Source organism: Apium graveolens, chromosome 7 (genome assembly GCF_009905375.1).
Source record: "Apium graveolens cultivar Ventura chromosome 7, ASM990537v1, whole genome shotgun sequence".
NCBI classification, from domain to species: Eukaryota; Viridiplantae; Streptophyta; class Magnoliopsida; order Apiales; family Apiaceae; genus Apium; species Apium graveolens.
Genome location: NC_133653.1, coordinates 248,639,291 through 248,659,385, shown reverse-complemented (window position 1 = coordinate 248,659,385; position 20,095 = coordinate 248,639,291). Strand labels below are relative to the sequence as shown.

The 20,095-nt window shown below is 34.0% G+C and overlaps 3 protein-coding genes across 3 annotated transcripts; 1 reads left to right on the top strand and 2 right to left on the bottom strand.

Moving 5' to 3' along the window:
• Positions 1-7,830: 7,830 nt before the first annotated feature.
• Positions 7,831-12,080, bottom strand: LOC141670855 (protein NRT1/ PTR FAMILY 5.10-like). Its single transcript, XM_074476893.1, has 4 exons — positions 11,919-12,080; positions 11,575-11,792; positions 9,077-9,615; positions 7,831-8,777 (listed from the first exon to the last, which is right to left on the bottom strand). Exons 1-4 carry the CDS (start codon positions 12,046-12,048, stop codon positions 7,964-7,966), a joined length of 1,701 nt encoding a protein of 566 aa, XP_074332994.1. The 5' UTR covers positions 12,049-12,080; the 3' UTR covers positions 7,831-7,963.
• Positions 12,081-12,638: 558 nt separating this feature from the next.
• Positions 12,639-15,699, top strand: LOC141672808 (uncharacterized). The gene is made up of 3 exons (XM_074479485.1): positions 12,639-12,982; positions 14,314-14,606; positions 14,976-15,699. The coding sequence occupies exons 1-3, from the start codon at positions 12,878-12,880 to the stop codon at positions 15,502-15,504; spliced, it is 927 nt and encodes a 308-aa protein (XP_074335586.1). The 5' UTR covers positions 12,639-12,877; the 3' UTR covers positions 15,505-15,699.
• An 88-nt stretch (positions 15,700-15,787) lies between these two features.
• Positions 15,788-19,315, bottom strand: LOC141670854 (protein NRT1/ PTR FAMILY 5.10-like). The gene is made up of 4 exons (XM_074476892.1): positions 19,016-19,315; positions 18,690-18,907; positions 17,035-17,579; positions 15,788-16,749 (listed from the first exon to the last, which is right to left on the bottom strand). Exons 1-4 carry the CDS (start codon positions 19,143-19,145, stop codon positions 15,933-15,935), a joined length of 1,710 nt encoding a protein of 569 aa, XP_074332993.1. The 5' UTR covers positions 19,146-19,315; the 3' UTR covers positions 15,788-15,932.
• Positions 19,316-20,095: the final 780 nt, after the last annotated feature.

Below are 20,095 nucleotides of genomic sequence, written 5' to 3'. Positions count from 1 at the left end.
AAAACTGCAGCTACATCATATCGAGCTAACACATGTTACTTAATACGAAAATCTGATAAGAAAATACAGTTTACTTAATTACTTTTCAAAATGTTTAGATCATTTTTCGTGGCCTTCACATCCTTCTTCATGCGCTTCACATTATTGGTCAAATCAGAATGATATGTTCCAACTTTCCAGAGGAGCTGTTCAACAATTTTTGTCAAATTTTTAACGTTGCGAGAAATGCTTTTGATTTTGGATTCAAGTTTTGATAGAGTCTTCCCCATCCTCTTCTTCCAGTGTTTGTTCCTTGTTTCCTTGTAGCCCAAACTACTAAAATTCATGCTTGTTTCAACACTTTCACATACTGGTTTCTTAGTTCTGCAAAAGCAATAAACAAACTTATATGACATAGTACTGTTATAGCATGTATATAGTATACAACTGTATGATAGCATACGCTAGAGCAGTCCTCTTCTCAGTCGGTAGAAATTTATTATTCTGTGCTATTGCAACCTCTTAAACTTCTGATTTCTTAATTCTGCAAAAAACAAAGCTAAGTTATAAGACATATTAATCAAATGTTATATATACATGCTATAATGGTATGTTAGCATACGCCAAAGCAGGCCTCTTTTCCATGGGTGGAAACTTATTCATTGCTGCTCAGATAGTTGAGTAAAGAAGTATGGTGGTAGAAGACTGGTGCTTTTTAGAATATGAAATGTGGATAGTAAAGTATGAAACCTGTGGTAATATAACACAACCACTCCAATTTAATTCCTAGGTGCAAGAGAAGCTGTAAGGCTATTGCTTTAATTCAGATCTATTTGTAGTTGAGATACATTAATTGGAGAGTTGTTAGAGTACATTGTTTACGTTTAATGAAGAATGCAGTGTTTGAAACCTTGGATAAACAATAAGCATTGTTTATTCTTCCTTCAATCTGTCAATTTGTCCTCTTACAAAAACAATCCTTTTTATCATTTATATTATTTTATGTTACATACTTAATGGAATCTAAATCAGATCAGAACTTCTGGAAAATAAATGACTTATTGAAGTATTAATATAAACGCAAAATCAGAAATCCAATTCCAATATATAGAATAAAGCAGAAAGAGAACTAGATAATCCAAGAGTGACAAAAATTCGGATCTTTTAAATTTAATCGAGAAAAGCCAAATATGGAACAATTTGTTTAAAAAAGGAAATGCAGATGCAATCTACAGGACTCGGCCATAGCTTTCATTTGAACTGTTTTACATTTACTCGATCGGTGGTACTTCATCTTCATTGACAATTCTGCAATATAGTGACATGTAAAAATAGGTCAGGTGGTCTCGTTTAAATATCAATGTATTATGCTTCATGCATATGAAATGAATTATACCTCTCTCTCTCATATTGTTAACAGCGTCATGTGAAAGATTAATATAAATCTTGATGGAGGGAATAGAAGACAACACGATAGTACCTGAAATATAACTTAAAATTAAAATTACACGTTGTAGCTAAAGTGTACATGATTAAACAAATTACATGTCAGTGTTACAATTTAGTAGTACGATACTAATCGCGAGATAACACAGATTTGCAACTTGCAATAATGATGATAGCAGGCTCATTTACAATACTTTGTAATTTTTGTGGACATCGCCAATTTTTGAATCCCACAAATTCCCTTTGACAGAATGCCTATAAATACATATAAATTATTAATCTTGTTGAATGTCACTTACAATTCTATGAAACAAACTGGCATGTAATAGTATCATTTATTAAGGTACAAATTAGAGATTTTACCAGTGGTCTTCAAGGTCGAAACGAAACAATGTTTTCTCACCATACTTCGTGAAAATATTCCTTACTGGCTGAATATTAGACACAACACCAACAACATCTAGCAAAACATTTAACTATGTCATAACACAAAGTTCTTTTAAAACATAGAGCCTACTGTTGAAAAAATACATTTAACTGACCGCTTGAAAATGTAGGTACTTCATCCTGTACGTCAAAAAAGGAAGAACTATACCGACTCTCAATTGTTCTGAGTTCAAACTTATGCATAGGTATGTTCACAGGAGGATTGACGATTTGCTGGCATGTTGTTACATTTGTGAAGAAAATTCTGATAGGAGAAGAAACATGCCTCAACTTTCCAGCAGCGTCTACGGTCATGATGCGGGTAAACTCATAAACACTTCCCTCATGAATGACATCATTCCACAAATGCCAAACAGAACTGTTAACAAAGGCATGAACATGATAATCCTATATAGAAAAAATAAAAGCGTGAATTAGTTTGAAAAAGGTCTCTACTAAAACTCAACTATACCATATTATAAAGGTTGTATATTGTAACTTACATCATCATCTAGTAAAATCAGATTCATTCCCATAAAATGAGTTCCTGCATCTCTGATTGACGGCCACATCCGAGTGACACGGACTCTAATTCTCCAAGCAGTCGGTGAAGTATCGACCGTACGCAGGGAATTAAAGACATCTGTTTACAAAGATGAAGAATTTTAAGTGAACAAAATATGCTTATATTAAACAAATGGATTCCTTAAGAAAATGAGAAAATATGGTGCTTTAACAGAATTATTGACCCATTAGCAGTATTGCTGTGTATTGACATAATGAAAAATTATACAACACGGAGCCGATATATATTGAGTCTAATGAAGAATTCGAACAGGTTCAATCACACTCCTTAATATGCTCTGTTTGTTGAGATATGCACAATCACAACTAACATATATATGGATTGACATTGTGCAACAATCATTGATTTAGTTATTTCTAATTTATACCGATATTAATGTTTTACAAATCTATAATTTGTGCGGTATGATCATGCATTTCTGCGGATAACTGTTAATGCATCGATTCCTAATAAATCCTAAAAAATGAAAACTTAAATAATTGTACAAATATTAATGATAGATAGTTAGATAAATATGCATGATATTGGTAACTTATGGTCAAGCTGCTAATTATGTGCTCGGGATTATATCATTTCTTATTTTTTATAAATTATTGATCTTGAGATCCACAAAATTAATATGCATTACGTTACAATTATTATCAGTAATATGTGTGAGTGATATCGTTTTAATGATTCTTACCATGTTATGTTAATTGAGATTTTTATGTATAAATCATGGATTTTGTAAAAAACAAAAAGATTTGGTCAGATGAATACTGAATTATTAGTTATTTAGACGTACTTACATAGATTTAATAAGTTTTAAGTTTAAGGGTTTAGGTATATTCAAATTAGAATATATATTAAATTGCACTTTATAATTACACCGTGATGTAGATAATATTTCAAAATTAAAATAAAATTTATATGTATATGTATTTTTTAAATAGAAATAATTAATATTACGATCCCACGCTAAACACTGTAGTATCTTTTTCCAGTAAGTATACAAAATTGAGGAATAAACGTTCTTCGGAAACAACGAAATATGTTGTTGCCATAATTGGAAATATATAATATTAATAACTAAAAACTTTGTATGCAATTGTGTGCTCATACTATTCAAGACGTACTATATAAAATCCATTCTAAAAGTATGCATTTCAGTACAGTTGGTTAATATGTACAATGGCGTCAAGATGAGAATATACTAAAAAATTCGGAAATTATTAAATAAAATAAACATTATATAATTTCGATATAAAAAAGAGACGCGATTTGGTTTAATGTTTATATAGTTATACTAAAGTGCAGTACAATAATGTTAACAAAACATTGTAGACATAACTATGCTTTATGTGTTTAACGACAATGTAAACTCATTATTTGGAATCAACGTACTACATTCTTCACGGTTAACTACTTTTACAAAGTGATCTAAACATATGGACTGTACACATTTTAATCCTTAAGATTTTAAATTGGCAACAATATTAAGTTTGGCTTAACGTGGGTAATTTGATTGAATAAAAACAGAATGTTTTACAACTCTAAACATGTTGTTTGGTAAGCATTCTTTATTGTAACTTGTCAACGTGATGAGATAATCGACAACTTCGAGTAACATGACTGTTGAAATTAGATAAACTAAGAGAAATTAATAACTATCAATCAGTTATTCTAAATTTAGGTAACTGTTTAATAACTATCAATAAGTTATTATAAACTAAAGAAAACTGCCCCAAACATGCTGGACATACTTATACATATATATTCTTGGGTGTTTATTTACATTTTGATGTATTCTAAAAATTATAAAATGACTTCACAGAGAGAAAGAGGAAGAGATGGTCAGGCATAAAGAATGTAGCGGAGCAAGACTTGCATAATCTAGCTATAAAGTGCGCAGAATTCAATAATGATATGGAAGAAGCAAAAGTTTTCTACTCAGAGATGTATGCTACAATGGAAAACAGGCAGTCTGAATTGTTTGCTCGTTCTGTTGGCCTTGAGGAACAATTCAAGTAAGATGTAAATGTGTATCTGATTTAATGATTTGCATTGCTTTTATTATACAAATCCTATACCATTAGTTTCAATGTTTTACAGCGAATTAGAAGATACTCTGAAGAATGGATCAAGGAAAAAACATGGAGAGTCTTCACAAAGTAGTACTGAAATTCCACATTCTTATACGGGGAATTCACTCAGATTCCTGGGTGATACGACTACGTCTCTACTTGGTCATGAGAAGAACTTCAAACAGAACACGGAAAAAATGATAAGTGCATTCCAAAAGTTTGGAGATGGGTGGAAAGAACATCTTAATAATTTGAATGATCGTGCTCATATGTTGATTGAAGAAAGTGGAAAGCTTAGCATACTATTAAATGATTATACTCGAAATATATAAATTATGTTGCAGTCGATTTCCTGTGATGGTATATTGTAATAGTTCTAGTTGGAGAAGTGTAATAAACGCTTTTATGCAAAACATTTAAAGATGAATGATTGTTTATGTTGGATTACTATCATGTTATGTTTACTGTAGATGCTTTAAATAATATATATACATTGCACAACCATTTCTGCAGTTTATTCTATTTACACATATGTTTTCCTTACATGAACTGTATACATCAAATTACATGGATTGAAAGATTTTTATACTTGCACAACCTGACCATCGTTTGCTGGTTCGGGATCATTGATTTCAACGTCTTGAAATCTTGCTTGCTCTGGCCCAATACCTAAATCCATGTTTAGGAAATTCTGTATATCTGCAACAGGTCTATCAAATGTGCGAAGGTCATGTGAATCCTCTCTGCCAAGGGTTGCCAAACGACGCGCAACTGCATTCCTATGAGGATGAACCAAATTAAGTTCATAACAAATATTATTATCATTAAGCCTCGAAAGAATAAGCCTGAAAGTCTATCTAGTATGTGGTGTAATTCTTTTTTCTTTGTAATATTTGCATTCACGATATGCTTGTATATTGTCGGTTTCAATGATAACACGTTCGTAAGAATCCTGGAATGCACGACGCATGCCTAGTAGAATAGCCCATAATGCACTATTCAGATTTGTAAGGCCTGGAATTGTGCCATAAGTCAGTCTGAGAAGATGACCTTCTGCGTCTCTTACTACAACACCAATACCGTTTCTATTATCGCCTTCAGGAATATTCTGAATAAAATCACTATGTACATTGATCTTCACCCAACCATTATGAGGATAAAATAGGGCTCAAACAGTGTAGACAACCCGCGTAAACTAATAATTTTGAATTTTCTTATAGTTTCACTCCACGACATAAAATTTTGCTCCAAATCCTTCTGTGAGAATAAAATCATATAAAATATATATATAAATATATTCTAACAACCTACATTAGAAAAAGACAAGTAGACTTATTATTTTATATATCATATATTAATGTCAATTGTTTTATTTTAAAAATAGATAACAAATAGTTTATTTAGGTTTTTCATTATCACTTGAATTCAAACTTTATTTTACATGTTATTAGAGTTTTTTCGATATCTGTTTTGTTAAAATTTTAAAATTATTTGTATGGTTTTATTATTTTGGAATGCAGCGTTTTGATTAAGGAAAAACTGAGAATGCAATGGGACAACTAGTTTTACATGTTCATTTTATTAATATATAATTTTAAAGTTTGTTTTTTCATCTTTAAATTTAAATGATTTGTGTTTAAGGGCCCTAAACCTCAGTGATAACATGACCTCAGATAGGAGATCTTGGCGTAGGAGGATTAAGATGGCAGATTAGTTTGGACTTTCGTAGTTTGCATGTGTAGTTAGTAATTTAGTGCACTTTTTGGTAGCTTGTAATAATTTTCTTTGTCTAGTACTTATATTTAATAAGTTTGGTAGTTTGTTCTCATAGTTATTAATAGTCTTAGTTGCTCGTGTAGGTGCTACAATGTCGCTTTTTAAAACCATATGGCTAATTACATGATATGGTAGATGGATTGTGTGCTGTTTTAGTTTTTTTTGGACAGGTTTGTGGTAATTCAAATATTTAGTTTGGAGAGTGATCTCCAAGAGAAATATTGAGTTTGAGGCATCAAAAGTAGTGCAAAATAAGAAATAAAAGGGCCTTATGACAATGAACCAGTGAACGAAGTTTTTTACGGTAAGTCCCATGTGAAGAAGGCCATGGGTTGAGGTATTGTGTCATTATTTATCGTTGTCTCGCTTACTATACTTATGTTTATGGATCATTACTTACCTAAAACACACATATTTGTATACACACACAAGCCGGGGGTCTTTTGAGGAAACAGCCTCTTCATTCTTTGAAATGAGGGTAAGGCTGCGTATGATATATCCTTCCAGACACTGTCCTATGCGATATTATTGAGTACGATCGATTGATTGATATTTTATATTGATTGTCGTCAAAATAATATATTATAAAGACGAGCACAATACATACTCCATATATTTATAACATCCCTATGGATACAAACATTTTCCGGGACACGAGAGTGGTCTGACAGTAATCTGATATGGATTGGCAAACGACAAGTACGACCGGTCTATAATTTTATATATTAATGTATTTTCGCATGTCCTTAACAGTAAAATTATAAAAAAGTTATCTAATTTTCGACATAGTGCATATGCAAGGAAATAATATCATATGTAATAATAAATTAAATAATTTTCTGAAAATATGTATATAGTACTGTCGCGAATAGCGACTTAGTGTCGTACTTCCATTGAAATTTAGAGAAATTAAAAGTTGTTTAATTGGGTTAGATACAATTAAACGAGGTCATAGCGAGGTTTCCTCGTCGTTACTTATGCTACATGAGGACAGGACACATGCTAGAATGACTTCCATAAAAATTCAACTGAGAACTACAAAACATAACTAAACCTAAATTGTTTGGTGAAATGTTCATTATTTTGACTTTTATTTCATACAGCTTTTCTAGCAAAAAAAGGTGAAAAAAGGTGTTTGGCTTATAAATATTGATAACTAAACTCAAACAACAAATTTGACGTTTGTTTAAATCTTATTTTCCATCATAAAACTTGTAAACCCCATTTTCCATGTTTTTCCAGTATTATGCATGTTCTTAAATTAAATTATTGCTTCATAAGAATAAAATATGGACATAATTTGCTGTATAGTCTTGCATAAAATATATCAACTTTGGGCTTTATGGTGGGCGGACAGCACCTCCCTTGGGCCTTGGCCCTACTTCCCTGCAATTTAAACAGCAATACTATTGTTGCTTATCTCTGTACACTCGTTTAGAGTGTTAAAAGCTATATATCGTTCATTGAAGAATTGACATTACACCTAATTTTGATATCTTACTATTTCAATTCTGCGGACATTTTGCGCAGATTTACAAGTAACAACAGAACATATCAAAACAATTACTACTTAACAATTGAAACTCAAACATAACCAATCTATACAGTTTCTTAAGTAATCCTAATCATCAAAGTGACATGCATTGCTGGATACATACGTAATTGCAAGCCACCATTCACGCAAACGTTACAATACTCGTCGCACATAAATGTATGATCGTGCAATATACAAGTACATCACCAATGCCATTGCACTAAGTCCGGAAAGTAGCCAGTAAAAGTAATCAAGGTGAGCCCGATTCAAGTTATCCGAAAACCAACCATCACGACCATTTGTACTAGAGGACTTCTGAATCACGGAGATGAGAATGCTGCTCAAGAAGCTCCCAACTCCAAAGATACTCAGATACAAAGAAAGACCTACACTTCTTAATTCACCCGGAACCTGATCATAGAAGAATTCTTGGAGACCAATTATAGCAAATACATCAGCCAGTCCCAATAATACATACTGCGGTACCAACCACCAAATGCTCATTGGAATAGATGCATCTGGTGTATCAACCAGTCCATAATCTTGTGCAGTTTGAAGTCGTTTTATCTCAACCAAAGCTGCTGACAGCATGGAAAAGACAGAAAAAAGCAGTCCAACTCCAATTCTTTGCAGCATTGTTATCCCAGCAGGTTTCCTAGTTAGGACTCTTGCAATTGGAACCAGAGCACGATCATAGACAGGGATGAAAAGAAGTACAGCAAGGTAGATAAAAGCTTGTAGCGCAGCAGGAGGTATCTGAAACTTTGACCCGATAGATCTGTTCATTGTAACTCCTTGCTTGGTAAATAATGTGATTGGCTGTGCAAACACGATTCCATATACTAAACATGAAGCCCATACAGGAGCCAGCCTGAGAACTGACTTTGCCTCCTCAACTTCACTTATGCTACATACTTTTTCATCTTCCTTCGAACAATCAGCTGAAAGCAGCGCTTTATCAAGAAAACTGCGAAGAAAGGAACAACAGTGAGAAGTAGAAATGATCCATTATCTGATATTTGCATGAGGAAGAGCAATCTGCAATATAACAGAGTAAGTTAACTGACACAAAGAACTACGGGAATACAAATTTAATTTTGTAACATAGCAACTAAAGCACAAAGACTTCTTTCCATATTACAGAGACATGGGTCATCAAGAAGTCACTCTCTTCAATTCATAAGTGGCAAAAAATATAATTATATCAAAAAATATTGTTTAAGAAAAGAAAAAGGTATCAGGTGAAAAAGAATTCAGTTATCCTACTTAAATTGTTGCGAACCCTGATCAGACAAGATTTCCCTAGCTTGCTCATTAAATGATAGTTCTGAAGAGGCAAGTGTTCGGTTCCTAGTTGCTTTAATAAATACTCTACCAATCCTCATAAACGGGCTTTTCTCATCACTGCTGATACTAAATCGATATGACATAGTCCCAAGCAAGTACACCACCAATGCCGTACTCATGGTGATGCACGGAATCCCGAAACCTAGACCCCAACCAAAATTGTCTTGAATATAACTTAGAATTGTGAGAGCCACCAATGTACCAGTACATGTACCAAAATACCACCAATTGAAGAATGAACTTTTGGCTTTGCACTCCTCCAAATCTTCAGCATCAAACTGGTCAGCTCCAAATGCCTGAGCACATGGTTTATGCCCTCCTTGTGCTACAGCAACAAGATATAAAGAGGAAAAAAAGAGGATAAGTTGGTACAAGGGAGGATGGCAGGATGAAGAATTGGCATCGCAGTCTGTAGAATTGGAAGGAATTACAGCAAAGAGTGTCAACAAGCCAAGACCCTGCAGTCCATCCCATTGCAATAACATAATCAGAATCTTCACGTTAAATAGATTAGAAATGTTTTAGCAAAGGTAAAGGCAGATGCAGAGAATATTGAGTATCACACAGACGTCATTTAACAACAAAATTAGTGTATGGAAAAGTTTCTCGAACATTTATGGATTGGTCATTTCTTCAATGCACTAAAAAGCTTGTTTCCTTTCGACATATACTTCCCCAATCCCAATAGATTCTTAACATTGTTGTTGGACACGGAATTTAAGAAAAGTGAAAAAAGGTGAAGAAAAATTAAGAAATTGGGTGTAAGTTTGGGACCTACTGATAGTAGTAAGAATAAATATGCTACTTTAGGACATGTTAAGAAATGAATGGGAAATCTCAAACTAGAAAATGTTAAGAATCTATTTGAATGGAGGAAGTAATATTTAGGCTTGGGATAAGTTATCAAACACAGAAAATCAATTCAAAATTTCAGATAAGTTATAGCACTTTTACTCAAGTGAAAGATAGACATTGAAGGCTATTGGGGTAATTATGTTCGTCTACTGAAAGGTAACCGTGCAGAATTATTTGAATATTATTTGTTTATCTACAATCTCTCTCTATATACTTCATTGATCTGATCCCTCCTGCAAGATTGTTCTTTTATTTGATGTGAAGTAAGACCATGCGAATTCACATCCTAGCTGCTTATACATGTAAATCTTAGGGAAAGAGATATAAATGCAAGGATATGGTTTCATTTGATATTGATAGCAAGATAGAAAAGTAAGCATTACTTCTATTTAACTTGAATCAGAGGGAGGGTGGAGAAGATAAGGTAGTGAAGGGATGAGTGTCTCCAGTGCCCAAAATCGAAAAACTCCAACTAAACAAAAAAAAAATATTACATATAAATAAACTAAATGATAAAACACAAAAAATATAATGATAAGAACAGATATATATTTCCTTATAAACTTTGATTTATTTACAATTTTTTCCACTTCAGCGCCCTCATTCCTGCATCACTGATCCGGATACGGGGACTTGCCATGTGGCGCATCCCGTACGAAACCTTGCAGCCCCTGATATGCAGTTTTCACACTTTTGGACTTATGACATCTCTACTTCCTAGTAGCAAATGTTACATGCTAGCCCTTTAGGTATAAATGATGAATTAGAGCTTGATTACCATTGAACATATAGTTATTTCCATCTTTTAAGATTACTAGTCACATCGATGGTTCATAATTCGAGGAAAAGAAAGACACAGATAAGGTAAGGTGAAATTTGTAGATCAATATAAGTCCTACCCTTTATGCTAAGTAAAAGAAAAAAAATACAAGTCCTGCCTTTATAGGTGACAAGGCCACTCATAATGGAGCCACAGACCCTTTGCAAAATTGTAAACTGAATCGCTTAAACCGCACTACCTCTGCATCAATTCTACTATAATTTGTATCCGAATGTAGTATATTACTGAATCAAAAACCACCGTTTCACAAAACGCCTGTGTGAAATTAACTTTCTGTATACAACATAGTTACAGTTATATTATCTTCCAAACATATCGATAATGGTGAGAGCAAGAAGAACACAACCAAATCTTTACATAATTGAATCCATTTCAACAAAACAATTTAGTTCTCTAGTACTACACACACTTTCACGCTAATATATTCTAATGTCTCTTCTCAGAATATAATCCGAAATTCAAAATTAACAAAAGTTCCTTCTAGTTAAAACTAAATTAAATGCTAGGGCAAGAACCACACAACCAGTTCATCATTACCTTAGTAGAATTCATCTTACAACTCTCTAGCACTAAGCACATTTCAACGCTAGTATACTTTAACTCGTATTCTCGTCAAAAAATCTAAATTTACAAATTTCTTTTCAGTTACCAAAAAATCACTAAATGAATAGACATTCGAAACATAATAACAATAGGTAAGCTTAAGGAGTGAAAGGGGTACCAAAACATAGATAATTGAAGCAACGACGATTGTACGATAACGACCTAAATATGAATCAGCAATTACTGCTCCAAGCAGCGGCGTGATGAGGGATAAACCAAACCAAGCATTCACATTAGCAGCTGCTGTTGCCGTGGATTGGCCTAAATCTCCGGTAAGATAAGTAATCAAATTAAAGCTAATTCCAGTATAAGCTGTTCTCTCAGCTATTTCAACACCTACAAAATCAAATCATTTCAAGTTTTAATCATTAATATCACTTTGATGCTGCTGTATGTACAAAATTAAATATTAACAGTATAATATAATATAGTAGTGAGAACTGAGAAGTGAGTGAGTTGTGCCTATTATGAGAACTGCCGATCTCCATCCGCCGGAAGTGGATCGAATTGCCGGCTGATTTTTGTAGTCGACGGCGAGGTTAACGACGTCGTTTGACAGGAGAGGAGAGATAATGGAGGAGGCGGCAGTCATTTGTTTTGTTTGACGCGCGTGATTTAAAATACCGTTAGTGTGGTATGCATTATTGATTAACGAAGAGTCAAGTTCTACGGAGTCAATATTGGTGTATTAATCAATTATTAATATTATTAAAATTTCATTTAAATTTTGTTTATGAACTTGATATAATATCCAACCCCACAAGTGAATACATATCACATCCAACAATTCACCATAGTTTATTCAAAAATACCGACGATAGTTTGATCCGAAAAAGACAGCGATACGGCATACATTTCGCTACATTTATAAATATGCTTATCATTTATAAATATGCTTATCATGTGGGATGTTACGCTCATGAGTCGTTCTTGTTGTCAAATAATTAATAGAGGATATGTCCTGTAAATTCAAAAATTAATCCCAACAATTTAGGTTCAAGTAAATTATGTTTAACTAGTATTAAATGAAAAACGAGCAAACTTGAATCTCATAAATCAGAAATCAGATAATTTTTATTAGTATTGTTTCCCTGAGAAGACAAATAATTACTGCAAGTTTTGTTGCTTTAATTTTTATTATTTTTACTCATTAGTAGCCTAAAGTGCATGTGAACCACAAATTTGGTGTGTTTGTTTGTATCTTAGAAAAAGAGATAGATATTGTTGCAGAATCCAGTGATCCAGTAGCAAGAGGCCCGACCTGTACAAAATTTGAGGCTTCACTTTGGCTAAAACCATATACTAACATTCTCTTTCTGTTCCTTAAATTTGCACAGACTGACAGACAGCTATATATAGATTGTACTGGGAGAGAAAGGGTGGAGAGAGAGAGACAGACAGAGAGAGAGACAGAGAGAGAGATGGGATTGTTATTTGGGACATCAACAGCAACAATCAGTAGCAGTTGCTTCTCACTAAAACCCCCTCTTCTTTCCAGTTCAACAACTTCTGCCCTTGCAGTTTCTGTATGTTTTCTTTAACTTGCATTGCTTCTTTTATGGTCTCGGGCTCAACTGAGCATACATGACAACTTTTGTTCTGCACTTTTTGAATGTACATACATATATTGTTTTACCACGAATTTTGTGTAATTTGCATTATCCAGCTTTTGCTCCCTATGCTGTTTCGCATATTTAGTTTAAAATTTTGCAGGAGTTCACGTACCCAGTTTCTAAAAGCAGGCCAAACCACATAACTCTCGCAAGTTTTCAGTCTAAAAAAAGTGTTAGCTTAAGGATTTATGGATAAATGTGGCAAATTGCAACACTGTAATGTGTTCGGGCCATTAATAGCTCTAGTAGTGTAAAATTGCATATTAGGGCTTTAAAGTTGGTGACTTGAGTAATAGAGAATACGTGCAAATTTGTTGCAATAGTTCTATAAAATCTGTTATAATTGAAGCTTTACTTTGATTGAGAACTTGTCAGAATTCAGTGGTTGTGGTTTGATCTACTTCTCTAAGTTAGGGAGTGTAAACTTCAATTTGTAAAATTAAGTTCACCAAGCAAAGCTAGTAAATGAAAACTGGAATTTACTCTATTGCAATTGTTTTATCGTGCAAAACAGTTGTTCACATGCGTTCTTGTACTAAAACTGTTATTATCCAAGTGCGATCTAATGTGTATATATGTAATATCATCAATCCTCTGTACATGCTCATAATTTAATCATAGTTATAGGATGGAACTTGATTGTCAAATTGTTGTAATACTTATGGTGTAGTATCGGTTAAATGTACTTCAACTCGGGTTTTTTACTTGCTCAAATGTAGTTCAAGAGCTTATATGTTATTATTTTTCGTCATATATTAAAGTCAGTAAATCTTGTTAAGCATACATAGGCAAGCCAAAGCAAGTTGGTTTCCCTTTTACATAATGTCATTGCAGAATCTAGATAATCGCTCCTGCATCCCTCACCACTGAAACTCAAACGCACACATAACTCTACTTGAGACATGAATTCTAACAAAGAAATGAAGTATCGCCAATAAGATATAAACCAAGGAATGAAGCATGTCTTTCTATTGTTTGAGATTATGATTGGCACTTTTTTTCGTGAAAGAATTATTTATGGGGAGGGCATTTGCCTTGTGCTGCTGTTTAGTCAGTCCAAGTTACAGTCACCTCCTTTTTAATGTTTGTAACTGTATTTTAGAAGATCAAATATACTATAAATACTTGCAAGTTATATGCTAATGTATATTGATTGCATCTAGTTGGTATAGCACACTGCGGGAGGCTTATTAATACACATGTGTTATACAATTTTTAACTGTATATCTTCAGTCATTGTCCAGAATATCAGCATACTAAATTCTCAGAGACTGTCATTGTCATTTGTAAAAAACACGGGATGTAAAGTGTTCTGCAACAAAGTGAAGATTGAAGATACTTTAAACGACGAAGCTTGTGAACTAGTGAATGGTTTGGAGCTTTCCTTGGGGGATGGAGTTGATAGCATCAATGCATATCTGTGCACAGCAGTAAAGAATAATAATGGGACTGGCATTTTGCTCTTGTCTGATATCTTGGGATTTGAGGACTCATCAACCAGAGATTTTGCATACCGTGTTGCTTGCAATGGCTACAAGTATGTCATCTGATCTAGTACTCCAACATACTACTGGGATGATCAACCCTTGAAAATTAGCTGCCTCGATTTGGTTCTGTTTCGCTAATGTACTCAAAGAAACAAGTACTTGCAAGACTTGTTTCTTTCCAGGTCATTAGGTCACTGCCAACACTCTTTTTCGACTTTCAAGAGTTCACAATACTTCATGAATAATCACTTCAGAGACTTGAAAACATATTAAGATTCACCTATATGAAAACCATTCTCTATTTTCTATGTTTTTTAGTATATCCCAGAGCATTGTTTACGTTATAAAGCAGAGATGGCATGACGTCTGACACTAGTGGCTATAAGGTACAACTTATCTCTATATTTTTGATATTGCAGTGTTCTCGTGCCTGATCTATTTCGTGGTGATCCATGGGAAAAGGGACGACCACAAAGTTCGTTTGAAGAATGGCTTGCTAGTCAGTCTCCAGAAAGGGTTGCAAAGGACATAGATACATCAATTAAATGGATGGTTGATGAATTTGTAGCTGCAGGAATCTCAAAGAAGCTCGGTGTTCTGGGGTTTTCCTTCGGTGGAGGTCGAGTACTAGATGTGCTAGCACGAGACAAAGACGCCTGTTTCGGGATTGGAGTCTCATTTTATGGCTCTCGAATTGAACCTGGTGTGGCTGCAAGCGTCAAGGTACCTGTATTGTTTATTGCAGGTGATAATGACGAACTTTGTCCAGTCAGTGGCTTGCAAGAAATTGAGAAGAACCTTGCTGAAGGATCTAAGGTGGTAATTTACAAGGGAAGAGGTCACGGGTTTGCTCACCGGCCCGAGTCTGCGGAAGAAGATGAAGATGCTGATGAGGCATTTACAGTTATGAGAAATTGGTTGTACAATGGCTTGGTTTTGGTCCAGTAGATGCTTTCTATATCTCTGTTAGCATACTTTTACCAAGTTATCATAATACACTTCTTTTGTACATAGATCTCGCCTGTGAACACAATGAATGGTCGAGTTTTTTGATAGTATGCAGATTTGTTTAAAGCTATCAGTACTGTTATGCAACTATACTTGTTTATTTTTAGGAATAACAGCCATGGTTTATTTTCTGCAGATGCATGTTATTAAATTTTATTTTATATTCAGTAACCAGTCTCAACTCGTAATAATCAAGTGTTTATACTACTACGAGAAACACATGTCCAAACAATCAATTGGATAATTATACCCAAGCACAACCAATCTATACAGTTCCTCAAAGAGATCAATAAATCTACAAATACAGCTTCATATTTACACAATTCATAATTGCAAACAACAATCACAATTTAGTATCTACACAAATTTTAAAGTGTGTGTTGTCGGTTATAAATGTAAGATCGTGCAAAATACAAGTAAAGCACCAACGCCATTGCACTAAGTCCGCAAAGTAGCCAGTAAAAGTAATCAAGATGTGCCCGATTCAAATTGTCTGAAAACCAGCCATCACGACCTTTTTCGCTAGAGACCTTCTGAATAACAGAGATGAGAAAGCTGCTCAAGAAGCTCCCAACTCCAAAGATACTCAGATATAGAGCAAGACCTAGACTTTTTAGTTCACTGGGAACTTGATCATAGAAAAACTCTTGGAGACCAACCATAGCGAAAACATCGGCAAGTCCCAGCAATACATATTGCGGAACCAACCACCAGATGCTCATTGGAATGTATACACCAGGTGTATCAACCAAACCGTAATCTTTAGCAGTTTTGAGTCGTTTTATCTCAACCAGAGCTGCTGATAGCATAGAAAAGACAGAAAAAAGCAGTCCAACTCCAATTCTTTGCAGCATTGTTATTCCTGAGGGTTTCCTAGTTAGAATTCTTGCAACTGGAACCAGAACACGATCATAAATGGGAATAAAAATCAGTATAGCAAGGTAAATGAAAGATTGTAGAGCAGCTGGAGGGATCTGAAAGTTTGACCCAACAGATCTGTTCATTGTAACTCCTTGCTTAGTAAATAATGTGGGTGACTGTGCAAACACAATGCCGTAAACTAAACATGAAGCCCAAATAGGAGCCAGCCTCAGAATCGCCTTTGCCTCCTCTACTTCACTTATGCTGCATACTTTTTCATCTTCCTTTAAACAATCAGGTGAAAGCAGTGCTTTATTGAGAAAACTGCAGGAAAGGAAGAACAATAAGTAATTATATAACATTTGTGCAAGGCATAGTGATCTGCAACAGAATAGAGCAATTTATTTGACACTAGGAACTACTGGTCTGCATATTATTTTCAATGACATATTAATTGAAGGATAAATAATTGCATTCATAGTACAAAGACATTTTTCAGTAAAAGTGATTCTCTCTTCATTAGACACGAGTTTGCAGAAGAAAATTTATATAAATTAATATATGAAAAGATACGAAAGTGTCAGCTGAAAAGAGATTTTCAAGTTCTACCTGAATTGTTGGGAACCCTGTTCGGGCAAGATTCCCCTCGATTCTTCATTAAATGATAGTGCTGAAGATGTAAGTCTGCGGTTCCTACTTGCTATAAGAAATACTTTACCAATCCTCATAAAAGGGCTTTTCTCATCACTATTGATGCTAAATCGATATGACATAGTTCCAAGCAAGTATACTACCAGTGCCATACTCATGGCAATGCAGGGAATCCCAAAACCTAGGCCCCAGCTAAGGTTATCCTGAATATAACTTAATATTGTGAGGGCCGCCAATGTACCACTACATAAACCAAAATACCACCAATTGAAGAATGAACTTTTGGCTTTGCGCTCCTCCAAATCTTCTGCATCAAATTGGTCAGCTCCAAATGCTTGAACGCATGGTTTATGTCCTCCCTGTGCTAGCGCAACAAGGTATAGAGAGGAAAAGAAGAGGATAACTTGGTACAAGGGAGGGGGACAAGACAGAGAATTTGCTGCACTTTTACAATCTCTAGAGCTGAAAGGAATAACAGCTGAAAGCGTTAACAGGCCAAGACCCTGCAGTCCATCAAAATGCAATACAATTACTATTAGAATTTCATTTGAAATACATACAGATGCATAGAATATCAAATATTGAGCATCATGCTAAAACATTATCTTAAAGCATATTAGTGCTTAAAAAGTTTCCCAAATTTTTTAAGAACTTAATCATTTCAAGCTAGGAATTAGATAGCAACTAAAAGAAATCAATCCTGAAGATATCTTATAGAAGTTACACTTATGCAAAAGATAACTAGACACTGGATCTATTTTGCTCTGTTTGGGAACTTGGATTTCATCCAAATTCTGGATTTGTTTAAAATGGCATGTTTGGAAAACCAAAACAATTTAAATTTCATTCGAAATGTAAAACATCTAGATTTTAATATAACTTTGAGAATTTGAAATGACAACTCAATTCATGTTATTCGAAATGAATTTCATGTTCCCAGACACAGTCTTGAGGCTGTAATCAAGTTGTTAATAGAAGGTGACCAAGCAGAATAATCTGAATATTGTGCATCTACTACTATAACTCTATAGTCTATACACTTTTTTAATCTAATAACATGTACAGGATAGATCTCATGCTGATAAAATAATCACAGGCTAGCTACTTCAAAAGATAGTCTCAGGGATAGAGATACAACAGAACAGAACTATATATTAGCTGCAGGTACAGCTGACTAGCTGAGAGAGCTAATCAAGCGCTTGGCTCTAATTCCACATGGCGGGAAAAATAACTATATAATTTAATTGGTTAAAGAAAAAAATTAGTCAAGGTGACATAGTTAAGCAATTATCAAGTGGCTTTGCTTGTTTTTTTTTTGCTAAATGTGGCTTTGCTTGTTAAGATACAGAGAAGCTATTTATAGTCAATGAGAGCGTTGTACTACAAGCTTTTGTAATCTTCAACTTTCCAGTACAAACTATAATGCACCTTTTAAACTGTCGAGACAAAATTAACTAAACCAGTCAATCATAACGGAATGCTTAAAAGTTTGTACCGTTAATTCACCAGTCTAATGGAATAGTAAACTAACCAAATCAATAATCCCAAACATAAACATAATTATGATCATACTATAAAACTAAATTAAATATCAAAAGCATAGCATAGCATACCAGAACATAGAGAAACGAAGCAACGATGATGGTACGATAACGACCTAAATAAGAATCAGCGATAAATGCTCCGAGCAACGGAGTGAGCATAGCAGCTCCAGACCAAGCATTAACATTAGCTGCTGCTGTGGCCGTGGACTGGCCTAACTCTCCGGTAAGATAAGTAATCAAATTTAAGCTAATTCCATAGTAAGCAAATCTCTCAGCTACTTCAACCCCTACAAAACCAAATCATTTCAGCTATTTAAAACCTCGAGAAATGAATATTCGATAAACAAATAATCTCGTCAAATAAGAATAATAAACTAGTGAGTAGTTTGTGATACCTATTATGAATACGGCAGATCTCCAACCGCCGGAACTGGACCGATTGACCGGCCGGTTTTTGTAGTCGACGGCGCCGTCAACGACGTCGTTTGACAGGAGTGGAGAGGCAACTGAAGAGGCGGCAGACATTTCTCCACCTCGATTTGCGTGATTTATTGAAAATGATGTTATGCGTTTATTAATGCCTTAATTATGGACTAATGATCTGTTAATCGTTTGTACTAGTTTACAGGAGTTTGTGAATGTGATTGTAATATTTGATTAAACTAATTTTATGAGCTTGGACTCTTCTTCTCAAATAATAGAGCTCTGGCCTGAATGTTGCTTAAATATGGCGGGTAAATAAGTTAAGTTTGTTACCAGTGCTTACTGCTTGCAGCTTAGAGTTAGAATAATCACGGAGAGCTGTAACTGTAAAAATGTTAGTTTTTCTTGTTAGACTTGGAATTCAATAAATTTACTTTTTCCTTCTTTTTTATTTCTTTTATTGTTTCCTTTTTCCGATTCTTATTTATTTACATTTCAAAACTTAATAAAAATAATTAATGGGTCCCATCATTTTCCCACTTTTGCTCTTTTTTCACACTACTTTTACCCAATTATCTCCTTTTTATACATTAAAAATCAATTAGTTCTACCACTTCACATACTTTTCTTTTTTTCTTTTTAATTACTTTATACATATTTTTTTAATTTCGTGTCCAAGAAGGGAGTATTTGATATCTTATGGCAAACAAATGTATGATAATGTTATTCTCTAGTTTGGTTCCTATTGACTCCATAGTTATAAAAATCGGCCTATTTTTCAAAAATCATTTATAAATCGTTCAAAAATTGATAAAAAATATTTGTGTGATTTACCTAATTTTTGATAAATTTATTGATAAATTATTCATTTTTTTTTAAATCATCCGATAAATTATAAATATATCAATCGAATAATTCCGATTTACAAAATCTATTAACTCGAGGAGGACTTGTTGCTTGTACTAAAGTCTAAACTAAATTGTCAACCCCCTTTACTGGTGGGTTAAGTCCTGTTTATAATGTCTTAGATGGGCTCTCTTTCAGGCCCTATT

Excerpts from the sequence above, each read along its gene's own strand:
- LOC141670855 (XM_074476893.1), bottom strand. The coding sequence starts at position 12,048 with ATGACTGCCGCCTCCTCCATTATCTCTCCTCTCCTGTCAAACGACGTC. Across the intron at positions 9,616-11,574 it reads CTTCAATTATCTATGTTTTG|GGTCTTGGCTTGTTGACACT; the intron begins GTACCCCTTTCA and ends GATGGACTGCAG. Across the intron at positions 8,778-9,076 it reads CAGGGTTCGCAACAATTTAA|TTTTCTTGATAAAGCGCTGC; the intron begins GTAGGATAACTG and ends CTTTCTTCGCAG.
- LOC141672808 (XM_074479485.1), top strand. The coding sequence starts at position 12,878 with ATGGGATTGTTATTTGGGACATCAACAGCAACAATCAGTAGCAGTTGC. Across the intron at positions 12,983-14,313 it reads CTTCTGCCCTTGCAGTTTCT|AATATCAGCATACTAAATTC; the intron begins GTATGTTTTCTT and ends GTCATTGTCCAG. Across the intron at positions 14,607-14,975 it reads GTTGCTTGCAATGGCTACAA|TGTTCTCGTGCCTGATCTAT; the intron begins GTATGTCATCTG and ends TTGATATTGCAG.
- LOC141670854 (XM_074476892.1), bottom strand. The coding sequence starts at position 19,145 with ATGTCTGCCGCCTCTTCAGTTGCCTCTCCACTCCTGTCAAACGACGTC. Across the intron at positions 18,908-19,015 it reads ATCTGCCGTATTCATAATAG|GGGTTGAAGTAGCTGAGAGA; the intron begins GTATCACAAACT and ends TTGGTTTTGTAG. Across the intron at positions 17,580-18,689 it reads CTTCGTTTCTCTATGTTCTG|GGTCTTGGCCTGTTAACGCT; the intron begins GTATGCTATGCT and ends GATGGACTGCAG.